Source organism: Ambystoma mexicanum, chromosome 13, assembly GCF_040938575.1.
Source record: "Ambystoma mexicanum isolate Mex_15411 chromosome 13, UKY_AmexF1_1, whole genome shotgun sequence".
Lineage (NCBI taxonomy): Eukaryota > Metazoa > Chordata > Amphibia > Caudata > Ambystomatidae > Ambystoma > Ambystoma mexicanum.
This window is the reverse complement of record NC_090938.1, coordinates 819,751,752-819,766,762: the sequence shown is the minus strand read 5'-3', so window position 1 is coordinate 819,766,762 and position 15,011 is coordinate 819,751,752. Positions and strand designations below refer to the sequence as shown.

The window sequence follows — 15,011 nt, the reverse complement described above, 5'->3', positions numbered from 1 at the left end:
CATGGTATGTTCACTAAAAAGCATTTGTTTCTTGGATCAGATGTACAAGATGCTGGCACATGATACATGTTATAGTGCATGTGCTTTAGCTCATGGTATGGTCACTGACATGCATTTGTTTCTTGGCTCAGGTGTATGAGACGCTGGCACATGAGATATGTTATAGTGCATGTTTAGCTCATGGTATGGTCACTGACATGCATTTGTTTCTTTGCTCAGTTGTATGAGACTCTGGCACATGATATATGTTATAGTGCCTGTGCTTTAGCTCATGGTGTGGTCACTGACATGCATTTGTTTCTTGGATCCGGTGTACGGGACGCTGGCACATGATATATGTTATAGTGCATGGGCTTTAGCTCATGGTATGGTCACTGACATGCATTTGTTTCTTGGCTCAGGTGTATGAGACACTGGCACATGATATATCTGATAGTGCATGTGCTTTAGTTCATGGTATGGTCACTGACATGCATTTGTTTCTTGGCTCAGGTGTATGAGACACTGGCACATGATATATCTGATAGTGCATGTGCTTTAGTTCAGGGTATGGTCACTGACATGCATTTTTTTCTTGGCTCAGGTGTATGGGATGCTGGCACATGATATGTTATAGTGCATGTGCTTTAGCTCATGGTATGGTCACTGACATCCATTTGTTACTTGGCTCAGGTGTATGGGATGCTGGCACATGATATATGTTATAGTGCATGTGCTTTAGCTTATGGTATGGTCACTGACATGCATTTTTTTCTTGGATCCGGTGTACGGGATGCTGGCACATGATATATCTTATAGTGCATGTGATTTAGCTCATTATATGGTCACTGACATGCATTTGTTTCTTGGATCAGGTGTATGGGACGCTGGCTCATGATATATGTTATAGTGCATGTGCTTTAGCTCATGGTATGGTCACTGACATGCATTTGTTTCTTGGCTCAGGTGTATGGAATGCTGGCACATGATATATGTTATAGTGCATGTGCTTTAGCTCATGGTATGGTCACTGACATGCATTTGTTTCTTGGCTCAGGTGTATGGGGCACTGTCACATGATCTATGTTATAGTGCATGTGCTTTAGCTCATTATATGGTCACTGACATGCATTTGTTTCTTGGTTCAGGTGTACGGGACGCTGGCACATGATATATGTTATAATGCATGTGATTTAGCTCATTATATGGTCACTGACATGCATTTGTTTCTTGGATCAGGTGTATGGGACGCTGGCACATGATATATGTTATAGTGCATGTGCTTTAGCTCATGGTATGGTCACTGACATGCATTTGTTACTTGGCTCAGGTGTATGGGACTCTGGCACATGATATATGTTATAGTGCATGTGCTTTAGCTCATGGTATGGTCACTGACATGCATTTGTTTCTTGGATCCGGTGTACGGGACTCTGGCACATGATATATGTTATAGTGCATGTGCTTCAGCTCATGGTATGGTCACTGACATGCATTTATTTCTTGGCTCAGGTGTATGAGATGCTGGCACATGAGATATGTTATAGTGCATGTGCTTTAGCTCATGGTATGGTCACTGACATGCATTTGTTTCTTGGCTCAGGTGTATGGGCCACTGTCACATGATATATGTTATAGTGCATGTGCTTTAGCTCATGGTATGGTCACTGACATGCATTTGTTTCTTGGCTCAGGTGTGTGGGGCACTGTCACATGATATATGTTATAGTGCCTGTGCTTTAGCTCATGGTATGGTCACTGACATGCATTTGTTTCTTGGATCAGATGTACAAGATGCTGGCACATCATATATGTTATAGTGCATGTGCTTTAGCTCATGGTGTGGTCACTGACATGCATTTGTTTCTTGGATCAGGTGTATGAGACGCTGGCACATGATATATGTTATAGCGCATATACTTTAGCTCATGATATGATCACTGACATGCGCTTGTTTCTTGGATCAGGTGTATGGCCACTGGCACATGATATATTTCATAGTGCATGTGCTTTAGCTCATAGTATGGTCACTGACATGAATTTGTTTCTTGGCTCAGGTGTATGAGACGCTGGCACATGATATATGTTATAGCGCATATACTTTAGCTCATGATATGATCACTGACATGCGCTTGTTTCTTGGATCAGGTGTATGGCCACTGGCACATGATATATTTTATAATGCATGTGCTTTAGCTCATGGTATGGTCAATGACATGCATTTGTTTCTTGGCTCAGGTGTATGCGACGCTTAGCGGGATGCTGATCCGCCAACCCTTTGCCATTGGAGGTTCTGGGAGCACGTATATTTATGGCTACGTAGATTCCGCCTTCAAGTCGAAGATGTCGAGAGAGGAGTGTGTTCAGTTTGCAACTAATGGTAGGTTTCTGGCACCTATAGAGCTTATTCTTTGAAATACAAGAGGCAATATCGGAGGAGTGGATTGGGGTGGAAGTAACACAGGAACGTTTTTAATGTACTCCCTTGGTGTCTCATAAGGTCTCTGATCCCATGCATGTAGAGAAAAACAGCAGTAATAGTTTAGGAGGGACACCTCTGTGCAGCTGCAATGAAGAAGTACATGAATGTAATGTCCAAGGATTACGCAAAGAAAGACTGTATGCATGCTCTGTCTGACAGGTGGGAATATTCATGCAACGACATGGAATATGAATGCTCTGTCTGACAGGTGGGAATATTCATGCAATGACATGGAATATGAATGCTCTGTCTGACAGGTGGGAATATTCATGCAACGACATGGAATATGCATGCTCTGTCTGACAGGTGGGAATACTCATGCAGTGACATGGAATATGAATGCTCTGTCTGACAGGTGGAAATACTCATGCAGTGACATGGAATATAAATGCTCTGTCTGACAGGTGGGAATATTCATGCAATGACATGGAATATGAATGCTCTGTCTGACAGGTGGGAATACTCATGCAGTGACATGGAATATAAATGCTCTGTCTGACAGGTGGGAATATTCATGCAATGACATGGAATATGAATGCTCTGTCTGACAGGTGGGAATACTCATGCAATGAATGGGCTGACCTCTCCTCCTCACTCCTGTCCTCAACCACCCAACTCCTCTTTCTCGGTGACTTCAACATCCACCTCGATGCCTCCTGTCCCCCCACTGATCTCTTTCGCGAACTCTGCAACTCTCTCTCACTCTCTATTCTCCCGTCTGGGCCTACCCACTCTGCAGGGCACACTCTTGATGCTCTGATCTCCTCTGACCTTCCCCTCTCCCTCCCTCTCTCCACTCCTCTCTCCTGGAGCGATCACTTTCTCCTATCCTCCCACCTCTCCCTCCCTACCCCACAGGCAAAGCCATCCTCTTCACTGCCACCTACCTTCTCGGTCATCCGACCCATGAAGCGCGTGTCAGTTGAGGCTTTCGCTGCTACCTTCTCGCCCCCTCCTCCCCCCTCAGCTGACTCCCACCCTGACACAGCCCTCTCCATGCTCTATTCCTCTATATCTGATACTCTCGATATCCTTGCCCCCGTCATGAGAATCCGCCTGAAGCCCAAAGCCAAATGTAACTCCTGGTATGACTCGGATCTCGTCACCCTAAAACGCAAGTGCAGGGTGGCAGAGAGGAAATGGCGTGCTTCATGTTCATCCTCTGACAAACTGGCCTGTCGCCTGCTCCAAAGGCAATACCGGCTCTCCGTTCTCACCAAGAAGAGAGCCCTTATCCAAGCCCGCATCTCTGAGGCATCTAACAACTCGGCCGAACTCTTTAAAATCTGCAAGGAGCTGGCCAACCCTGCTGCAGTCTCTACCTCTCCTGTCCCCTCCCAGGCCCTCTGCACTGCACTGGCCTCGCACTTCATCTCAAAAACTCAGGACATCCTGTCCTCGCTCTCCTCCTCTCTCCTCCCTCCCTCTCTTCCCGGCTCTTCCTCTTGCTCTCTTGCAGCCGCCCCTCCGCCCTCCTTCTCTGCTTTTCCACCTTTTTCTGCTGATGAGGTTTCCAGACAAGTCCGATCTATGAAAGCCTCGTCTAAACAGGTTCACCCCTGCTCCTCCAAAACCATCAAGGACCACATCGACTCCCTGGCTCCTGCCCTGGCTGACTTTTGCAACCACTCATTCGCCTCTGGAGTCTTCCCATCCCCCCTCAAGCACTCCCTTGTGCACCCCCTCCTCAAGAAACCCTCTTCCGACCCCTCCTGCCCGGCCAATTATCGCCCAATCTCCATTACTCCCTTCCTGGGTAAGCTCCTGGAGAAACTGGCCATCTCCCAGCTTAACCTCCATGCTGAATCTGTTGGTAATCTTCATGACCATCAATCCGGCTTCAGAGCGGCCAGAAGCACGGAAACTGCTCTCCTGAACATCCGTGAGGACCTGCTCCTGAACCTCGATTCCAACACTCCCTGTGTTCTCATTCTGCTCGATCTCTCCTCTGCCTTTGACACTGTCAACCATGCCATCCTGCTCAACTGTCTCCGTGATAACCTGGGTATCACTGGTCAGGCTCTGGCATGGCTGACCTCTTTCCTTTCCGGTCGACCCTCCCAGGTCCAAATGGGCTCCTTCCTCTCTGACATCTTTTTCTCCACCTGTGGTGTCCCCCAGGGATCCAACCTCTCTCCCTGGCTCTTCAACCAGTATCTGGCACTCCTTGCCCACCGCATCGCCGCTCTCTGCCCCTACTTCCAGTGCTATGCAGACGATACCCAGCTCATTTTCAGGCTACCCTCGGCCTCCTCCTCTCCTTCCCTCATCTCCAACTGTCTGTCTGCTATCCAGGAATGGTGTGCCGCCAATGACCTCTGCCTCAATGCCAGTAAGACTGAGATTCTACTCATCGGCACACCCACTCCCTCCTTCCCTGCAGCTCTCTGGCCGGCCTCCCTTGGCCCCCTTCCTGTCCCTACCTGCAAGGCTAAAAACCTCGGGGTCATCTTAGACTCCTCACTCTCCTTCTCTCCTCATATATCTGACGTCTCTAAGAAGTCACACTACCAGCTGCACCTCCTCAGAGGTATTCTTCCCTTCCTCTCCTTCCCCCAGAAACTCACTGTCTCCCGAGCCCTGGTTCTCTCAAGGCTGGACTACTGTAACAGCCTCTATCTTAATCTTCCTGCCTCCACTCTCCGCCCTCTGCAACTTATCCAGAACAGAACTGCGAGACTTGTCCTTGGCCTCAAGCCCAGGGACCGTATCTCTCCAGGACTGAAATCTCTGCATTGGCTCCCAGTGGCTGCGAGGATTAAGTTCAAAACCCTCTGCATTGTCCACAAGGCCTTCTGGGGCCTGGGACCTAAATACCTTCAACTCTCTCTTCCTAAATATCTTCCTTCACGAGCCCTTCGCTCATCCGTCTCCAATTCCCTCATGGTCAGCCGCTTCTCGAAGCAACGAGCTGGGGGTAGATCTCTCTCCGCAGCAGGGGCCTCCCTCTGGAACAGCCTTCCTGCCTCCCTGAAACTTGAGGAGAACCATCTCCGGTTCCGGAAGCACCTCAAAACCTTCCTCTTCGCTTCTGCCTTCTCTCTCCCTCTCCCCTGCTAAACCTGCTTAACTCCCCACTGAATTCAGCACTAAACCTGCATCTGGGCCACTCTCAGCAACCTCGGTCCAGGGCCCAGCCACTCTCCACCTGCACTGCCTCCCTGGCTCCCCCTGCACTGTGGGACTGTCACTGTATCCCTACAGCCCCCTTCCCAGCACTTGCTTCTGCACTTACCTCGCACTTGCCACCAGCTGGCCCTTTTATTTATTATTTATTATTTATCTTTTTTACGCTACTTACCTTGTACTGCACTCCCCCCCCCCTCCTCCCCCTGCACTTTCCCCTTTTTCCCCCTACCTCTGCACTTGCGCGATCTGAATGACACCTGGCCTAGTAGGATCGTTTGTCTGTCTTCCCCTTGTTTCCCTCCCTCCCTGCCTCGTCGCGCCTTGAAACACTTGTGTATAGGCGCGTTACAAATACCATATCATATCATATCATATCAATGACATGGAATATGAATGCTCTGTCTGACAGGTGGGAATACTCATGCAGTGACATGGAATATGAATGCTCTGTCTGACAGGTGGAAATACTCATGCAGTGACATGGAATATAAATGCTCTGTCTGACAGGCGGGAATACTCATGCAGTGACATGGAATATGAATGCTCCGTCTGACAGGCGGGAATACTCATGCAGTGACATGGAATATAAATGCTCCGTCTGACCGGCGGCAATACTCATGCAACGACATGGAATATAAATGCTCCGTCTGACCGGCGGCAATACTCATGCAACGACATGGAATATGAATGCTCTGTCTGACAGGCGGGAATATTCATGCAACGACATGGAATATGAATGCTCCGTCTGACAGGCGGGAATACTCATGCAACGACATGGAATATGAATGCTCCGTCTGGCAGGCGGGAATACTCAAGCAGTGACATGGAATATAAATGCTCCGTCTGACAGGCGGGAATACTCATGCAGTGACATGGAATATGAATGCTCTGTCTGACAGGTGGGAATACTCATGCAGTGACATGGAATATAAATGCTCTGTCTGACAGGTGGGAATACTCATGCAGTGACATGGAATATGAATGCTCCGTCTGACAGGCGGGAATACTCATGCAGTGACATGGAATATGAATGCTCCGTCTGACAGGCGGGAATACTCATGCAGTGACATGGAATATAAATGCTCCGTCTGACAGGCGGGAATACTCATGCAGTGACATGGAATATAAATGCTCTGTCTGACAGGTGGGAATACTCATGCAGTGACATGGAATATGAATGCTCTGTCTGACAGGTGGGAATACTCATGCAGTGACATGGAATATGAATGCTCTGTCTGACAGGCGGAAATACTCATGCAGTGACATGGAATATGAATGCTCTGTCTGACAGGCGGGAATACTCATGCAGTGACATGGAATATGAATGCTCTGTCTGACAGGTGGGAATATTCATGCAACGACATGGAATATGAATGCTCTGTCTGACAGGTGGGAATATTCATGCAATGGAATATGAATGCTCTGTCTGACAGGCGGCAATACTCATGCAGTGACATGGAATATGAATGCTCCGTCTGACAGGCGGGAATACTCATGCAGTGACATGGAATATAAATGCTCCGTCTGACAGGCGGGAATACTCATGCAGTGACATGGAATATAAATGCTCTGTCTGACAGGCGAGAATACTCATGCAGTGACATGGAATATAAATGCTCTGTCTGACAGGCGGGAATACTCATGCAGTGACATGGAATATGAATGCTCTGTCTGACAGGTGGGAATACTCATGCAGTGACATGGAATATGAATGCTCTGTCTGACAGGTGGGAATACTCATGCAGTGACATGGAATATGAATGCTCTGTCTGACAGGTGGGAATACTCATGCAGTGACATGGAATATGAATGCTCTGACAGGCGGAAATACTCATGCAGTGACATGGAATATGCATGCTCTGTCTGACAGGCGGAAATACTCATGCAGTGACATGGAATATGAATGCTCTGTCTGACAGGTGGGAATACTCATGCAGTGACATGGAATATAAATGCTCTGTCTGACAGGTGGGAATACTCATGCAGTGACATGGAATATAAATGCTCTGTCTGACAGGTGGGAATACTCATGCAATGACATGGAATATGAATGCTCTGTCTGACAGGCGGAAATACTCATGCAGTGACATGGAATATAAATGCTCTGTCTGACCGGCGGCAATACTCATACAACGACATGGAATATGAATGCTCTGTCTGACAGGCGGGAATATTCATGCAACGACATGGAATATGAATGCTCCTTCTGACAGGCGGGAATACTCATGCAACGACATGGAATATGAATGCTCCGTCTGACAGGCGGGAATACTCATGCAGTGACATGGAATATAAATGCTCCGTCTGACAGGTGGGAATACTCATGCAGTGACATGGAATATAAATGCTCCGTCTGACAGGTGGGAATACTCATGCAGTGACATGGAATATAAATGCTCCGTCTGACAGGTGGGAATACTCATGCAACGACATGGAATATGAATGCTCCGTCTGACAGGCGGGGATACTCATGCAGTGACATGGAATATAAATGCTCGGTCTGACCGGCGGCAATACTCATGCAATGACATGGAATATGAATGCTCGGTCTGACTGGCTGGAATAGTCATGCAATGACATGGGATATAAATGCTCTGGCCGACAGACGGGGATACTCATGCAGTGACATGGAATATAAATGCTCTGTCTGACCGGCGGCAATACTCATACAATGACATGGAATATAAATGCTCTGGCTGACCGGCGGCAATACTCATGCAATGACATGGTATATTTGACGTGATGCTCGTTTACGAAGGTTTCACAAAAGTCTCAAGATTACCCCTTTCAAGTTCAAGAAAGTTCCATAAATCCTTGGGGTTCCCTTCCCCAAGTTCCAAGCAACCAAGCAACACAGTTCAAAAGGACAAGGGGGTCTTGAGGCTCCGACATCAAGATATCGTTTGTAGTTCGCCAAGTCTCAGGCTTCCATTCCCCAAGACTTCAACGTAGCAATTCATATTTTGTTTCAGACCTTTAAAGTTCAACACAAATCCAGGCCAACTTGACCTTTCTTGTTTGACATTAATAGTTCATTTACAGAGCTCCTTCTTGGTTTGTCTCACAATGTCTTGGGTTTCTCAATTCAGGGCTCCCTGGTCTAGGCTCAGTTGTCAGACCACACGGTCCACCCGTCAAAGGTTGCACAACCAGGAACCCTAGGCTCTTCAGCACACACAGGTTCTTTTCACCTTCACTTTGCTTCTCTTTGTCGGCCTCTTGGGTTTATTTGAATGTGCACCCTCTCATGGCATCTCCATTTTAGTCTCTTGGCTCTGTAAATATGCGTCACACACCTCTTGCCAGCCTTTAACCTTGCCGCACTGTATCTGTTCATAAAAGTCCCCTTTGAGGTGGTGTTATGTATCCCGACCGGTTGTCACACGGTTTCACACTGTTTCTTTCTCCATGGGTTACTTTCACAAAAGGGCACCTTCCCTTTTTGTTCTCCTCAATTATTTCTTTGGCCGTGAACTTTCATTCAATTCAATATATATAGTTTCACATTGTTTTAAGATTTCATTTATTACGGTATCAATGTGCATAATTTAACTCTTCTTCGAGTTTTCATTCAGTTTGGAATTCAATATTGGGCATACAGCACTTTAGCATTCATGCATAGCCCCTAGGAGTGTCCCCGTCTTTGAGTGACACCACTTCCCATTCACTGGTACCCTGCGTTTCTCCTCCTGGTGCAGCGCGGTATCGGTTCTGCTGCACAGGCAAGCAGGCCGGTCTCCGTGATCCCCGCTCCTGGTGCCTCCCACTTCTGTTCTGCCTCATAGGCGAGTGGGCCGGCCTCTGTGAGTCCTGCTCACATTTCGGGTCCTTCAGAGCAAATGCCAATAACTCTGCAACCCGACTCCATGGACACGGAAAGCGCTGCCACCCTCTCCTTCCTTGCTCTGTGGGCAACGGAGACTCCCACACCTGTGGCAGCTTTTCGGCTCGACTTGCCATGGGCTCTACAGGTTGTCTGGGGCATCTGCCGGTGTCCTAGCTTCCTCTCAGGTCCCGCCACTGCTTGCTCCTCACAACACAGGTTCTCTGCTGGTCTCTCCCATACAGGCCTCCCTGCTGCTCCCCATGCTGTTCTCTGGCTCTCTCTTTATACACCTGCAACCACTTGACAGGTTGCTGGTGTGGTTAGGCTTGCCTGACCATGATTAAAGGGACATGCCTGACCCGCACAGTACTCTTCAGGCATTGTCCTTGTCCCAGTACCAGAGTGGTGAAATTAAGTTTAGTGTTGATTACTCTCAGTCCACTCTTCCTCATGCCAGTACTGTCAGAGTCCACATTTGGGAAAATAAAGGGTGAGGCCTTGCAGTAGCCCATAAAGATTGGGGGAGGGTTAGGTTGGTCGTCAATAGGGAAAGGGGATACCATGTCTCGCCTGTGGGCACCCAACTCCCAATCCCCAAGGACCATACACCCTGGTGATCCTCTCTCACTTCTCCACCACCAGGGTCGTGATCCAAGAGCGATGGCCTTTCCCTGGCTACCTGGGGGAGTAGGAGTCAGAATATCCTCAGGTTTCTCACAGGGGTGAGTGGGTAGGTTGTAGGGGTTGCAGAGGGGCACTGATGGGTAGAGAGTGGGGAGTGAGTGGGTAGGTTGCAGAGGGGCACTGATGGGTAGTGAGGGGAAGTGAGTGGGTAGGTTGTAGGGGTAGCAGAGGAGCTCTGATGGGTAGAGAGGGGGAGTGAGTGGGTAGGTTGCAGGGGTTGCAGAGGAGCACTGTTGGGTAGAGAGGGAGTGGGTAGGATGCAGGGGTAGCAGAGGAGCATGATGGGTAGAGAAGGGTAGTGCGCAGGTAGGTTGCAGGGTTTACAGGGGAGCACTGTTGGGTAAAGAGGGAGAGTGAGTGGTAGGTTTTAGGGGTAGCAGAGGAGATCTGATGGGTGGAGAAGGGTAGTGAGCAGGTAGGTGCCAGGGGTTGCAGAGGAGCTCTGATGGGTAGAGAGGGGGAGTGAGTGGGTAGGTTGCAGAGGTTGCAGAGGAGTGCTGATGGGTAGAGAGGGAGAGAGGGTAGGTTGCAGGGGTAGCAGAGGAGCATGATGGGTAGAGAAGGGTAGTGAGCTGGTAGGTTGCTGGGGTTGCAGAAGAGCTCTGATGGGTAGAGAGTGGGAGTGAGTGGGTAGGTTGCAGCTGTTGCAGAGGAGCACTGATGGGTAGAGAGGAAGAGTGAGTAGGTAGGTTGCAGGGGTTGCAGAGGAGCTCTGATGGATAGAGAGGGAGAGTCAGTGGGTAGGTTGCAGGGGTAGCAGAGGAGCTCTGATGGGTAGAGAGTGGGGATTGAGCAGGTTGGTTGCAGAGGTAGCAGAGGAGCTCTGATGGGTAGAGAGGGGGAGTGAGTGGGTAGGTTTCAGGGGTAGCAGAGGAGCTCTGATGGGTAGAGAGGGGGAGTGAGTGGGTAGGTTGCAGGGGTTGCAGAGGAGCACTGATGGGTAGAGAGGGAGAATGAGTGGGTAGGTTGCAGAAGAGCTTTGATGGGTAGAGAGGGGGAGTGAGCAGGTAGGTTGCAGGGGTAGAAGAGGAGTTCTGATGGGTAGAGAGGGTTAGTGGGTAGGTTGCAGGGGTTGCAGAGGAGCACTGATGGGTAGAGAGGGAGAGGGAGTGGGTAGGTTGCAGGGGTAGCAGAGGAGATCTGATGGGTAGAGAGGGTGAGTGAGCAGGTCGGTTGCTGGGGTTGCAGAGGAGCTCTGATGGGTAGAGAGGGGTAGGGAGCGGGTAGGTTGCAGAGGTAGTAGAGGTGCTCTGATGGGTAGAGACGGCTAGTGGGTAGGTTGCACGGGTTGCAGATGAGCACTGATGGGTAGAGTGGGAGACTGAGTGGGTAGGTTGCAGGGGTAGCAGAGGAGCTCTGATGGGTAGAGAGGGGGAGTCAGTGGGTAGGTTGTAGTGGTAGCAGCGGAGCTCTGATGGGTAGCGAGGGTGAGGATGAGTGAGTGGGTAGGTTGCAGGGGTTGCAGAGGAGCTCTGATGGGTAGAGAGGAGGGAGAGAGTGGGTAGGTTGCAGAGGAGCACTGATGGGCAGAGAGGGGTAGGGAGTGGGTAGGTTGCAGGGGTAGAAGAAGAGCTCTGAGGGGTAGGGAGGGTGAGTGAGTGGGTAGGTTGCAGGGGTTGCAGAGGAGTTCTGATGGGTAGAGAGGGGGAGTGAGTAGGTAGGTTGTAGTGGTAGCAGAGGAGCACTGATGGGTAGGGAGTGGGGAGTGAGTGGGTAGGTTGCAGGGGTTGCAGAGGGGCACTGATGAGTAGTGAGGGGAAGTGAGTGGGTAAGTTGCAGGGTTGCAGAGGGGCACTGATGGGTAGTGAGGGGAAGTGAGTGGGTAGGTTGTAGGGGTAGCAGAGGAGCTCTGATGGGTAGAGAGGGGGAGTGAGTGGGTAGGTTGCAGGGGTTGCAGAGGAGCACTGTTGGGTAGAGAGGGAGTGGGTAGGATGCAGGGGTAGCAAAGGAGCATGATGGGTAGAGAAGGGTAGTGCGCAGGTAGGTTGCAGGGGTTACAGGGGAGCACTGTTGGGTAAAGAGGGAGAGTGAGTGGTAGGTTTTAGGGGTAGCAGAGGAGATCTGATGGGTGGAGAAGGGTAGTGAGCAGGTAGGTGCCAGGGGTTGTAGAGGAGCTCTGATGGGTAGAGAGGGGGAGTGAGCGGGTAGGTTGCAGAGGTTGCAGAGGAGTGCTGATGGGTAGAGAGGGAGAGAGGGTAGGTTGCAGGGGTAGCAGAGGAGCATGATGGGTAGAGAAGGGTAGTGAGCTGGTAGGTTGCTGGGGTTGCAGAAGAGCTCTGATGGGTAGAGAGTGGGAGTGAGTGGGTAGGTTGCAGCTGTTGCAGAGGAGCACTGATGGGTAGAGAGGAAGAGTGAGTAGGTAGGTTGCAGGGGTTGCAGAGGAGCTCTGATGGATAGAGAGGGAGAGTCAGTGGGTAGGTTGCAGGGGTAGCAGAGGAGCTCTGATGGGTAGAGAGTGGGGATTGAGCAGGTTGGTTGCAGAGGTAGCAGAGGAGCTCTGATGGGTAGAGAGGGTGAGTGAGTGGGTAGGTTTCAGGGGTAGCAGAGGAGCTCTGATGGGTAGAGAGGGGGAGTGAGTGGGTAGGTTGCAGGGGTTGCAGAGGAGCACTGATGGGTAGAGAGGGAGAATGAGTGGGTAGGTTGCAGAAGAGCTTTGATGGGTAGAGAGGGGGAGTGAGCAGGTAGGTTGCAGGGGTAGAAGAGGAGCTCTGAGGGGTTAGGGAGGGGGGGAGTGAGTGGGTATTCCAGAGGGAGTTAAAAGGGTTGAGTGGAATGATTATCAATTGCAAGATGTTCTTTGAAGAGTTGGTTCTTCAGGCCAAAGTCTTGGCTTTGATCCCTAGTCTCAATTATATTGATTTTAAGACTCTGGATGTTGTTTCCTGAGAAGGCAGGAGAGGGGAGTCCTGTTTAGTCGTCTTTCATTTCAGCCACTTAATGCCCAACCATAGCTGGAGTCATGCTGAAAGTAAATAAATGTGCTCCCGTCATTTTTCTCTCCTTTCTTTTTTGCCCATGTGATATCTTTCTTCAATTCTCAGGCAGTTTGATCGCGGAGGCCGACATTCCTGATTTACTATTAATCTAGATTGACAACCTCTCATACTTCTTTTTTAAAATTAATTTTATTTAATTTTGGCTAAGCTATATGCCATGCACCCAACACAGTCAGCTCTGTAAAACATTTCCCCTCCTCCTCCCCGCCTCCATTCTTGAAATGTTGGAATCTCCCAGCTTTCCATCTCTGTGTGATCAGCAGCATGGCGGCTAACACTAGAATTATTTGGGCTCTCCACTGTGCCTTATTGGAGCCTGTTTCGGACCACCCCCTACATCCCAGCAGACCCTCTTCTGAGGATGTTATTAGGTGAGCACCAAAGATCTGCTCTCGGGCATCCCGTATTTCCCTCCAAAATGCATCGATTCTGGGGCAATTCCACCATATATGGAACCAAGTGCCAATACCCCCACAATCCTGTGAGGCTTCCAGATACAGTCTTTTAAGCTTGGGGCAATTCCACCATATATGGAACCAAGTGCCAATACCCCCACACCCACAATCCTGTGAGGCTTCCAGATACAGTTTTTTAAGCTTGGGGCAATTCCACCATATATGGAACTGTTATAATGTGCTCTCATGGAGAAAGAGCTATGTACAGAGAGGATTAATAACACATAGAATGGTTCACTGTTCCAAGTTCTAGTGTGGTCACAGAACCGGTGTTATGTTTTGTCAGTTGAAGTTATATGCGATTGCTGGTGGCTCCCTGCTGCTGTTGGGGGTCTTTTATATCATTTAACTTAAATAAACACTTAATGAAGACTTGCCTCCTGTGTTGTGCCATCTTCATAACAATGGCGACGAGGATGGGATTGTGAAAAGAAGACCCCGACAGCGATCCTGTTCATGCCGCTCTGCTTTTGGCAAGCGTAGCAGCGGCCACCCAGGGAAGACCACCCAGATTGTAAAGACTTCTCTTCTAGTGGGCTGCTCCGCGAACCCCGAGCGTTGTAGCGGCCACTGAGGGGAGGCTCCCCCACTCTGCCTATTTCACAAGTAAGTGAATCTCGTCGTTCCTTGCTCCGCGCCCTCCGATGCCTCGTTTCCCAACAGTGATCGATTCGTATGAAACAGGCGAAGCTGGTACTCATGAAAAGAGAGAGGCCGGCAGCAAGCAACTAAAGCAGTGATTCAGCCGCGCTAGCTCCTGCGTGGGAAAGGAGAGGCCCGCCAACTAAAGCAGTGATTCAGCCGCGCTAGCTCCTGCGTGGGAAAGGAGAGGCCCGGCAAGTAAAGCAGTGATTCAGCCGCGCTAGCTCCTGCGTGGGAAAGGAGAGGCCCGGCAACTAAAGCAGTGATTCAGCCGCGCTAGCTCCTGCGTGGGAAAGGAGAGGCCCGCCAACTAAAGCAGTGATTCAGCCGCGCTAGCTCCTGCGTGGGAAAGGAGAGGCCCGGCAAGTAAAGCAGTGATTCAGCCGCGCTAGCTCCTGCGTGGGAAAGGAGAGGCCCGGCAACTAAAGCAGTGATTCAGCCGCGCTAGCTCCTGCGTGGGAAAGGAGAGGCCCGGCAACTAAAGCAGTGATTCAGCCGCGCTAGCTCCTGCATGGGAAAGGAGAGGCCCGGCAACTAAAGCAGTGATTCAGCCGCGCTAGCTCCTGCATGGGAAAGGAGAGGCCCGGCAACTAAAGCAGTGATTCAGCCGCACTAGCTCCTGCGTGGGAAAGGAGAGGCCCGGCAACTAAAGCAGTGATTCAGCCGCGCTAGCTCCTGCGTGGGAAATGAGAAGCCCGGCAAATAAAGCAGTGATTCAGCCGCGCTAGCTCCTGCGTAGGAAAGGAGAGGCCCGGCAGCGAGAGCAGTGATTCAGCCGCGCTAGCTCCTGCGTGGGAAAGGAGAGGCCCGGCAGCGAG

General features: G+C 50.1%; 1 protein-coding gene across 1 annotated transcript in view; it reads left to right on the top strand.

Moving 5' to 3' along the window:
• The window catches only part of LOC138522064 (proteasome subunit beta type-9-like), a 122,030-nt gene that overhangs the window by 62,761 nt on the left and 44,258 nt on the right, over positions 1-15,011 (top strand). The window contains exon 5 of the mRNA XM_069635304.1: positions 2,218-2,359. Coding sequence (XP_069491405.1) covers positions 2,218-2,359 — 142 coding nt within the window. The remainder of the gene's footprint in view (positions 1-2,217; positions 2,360-15,011) is intronic.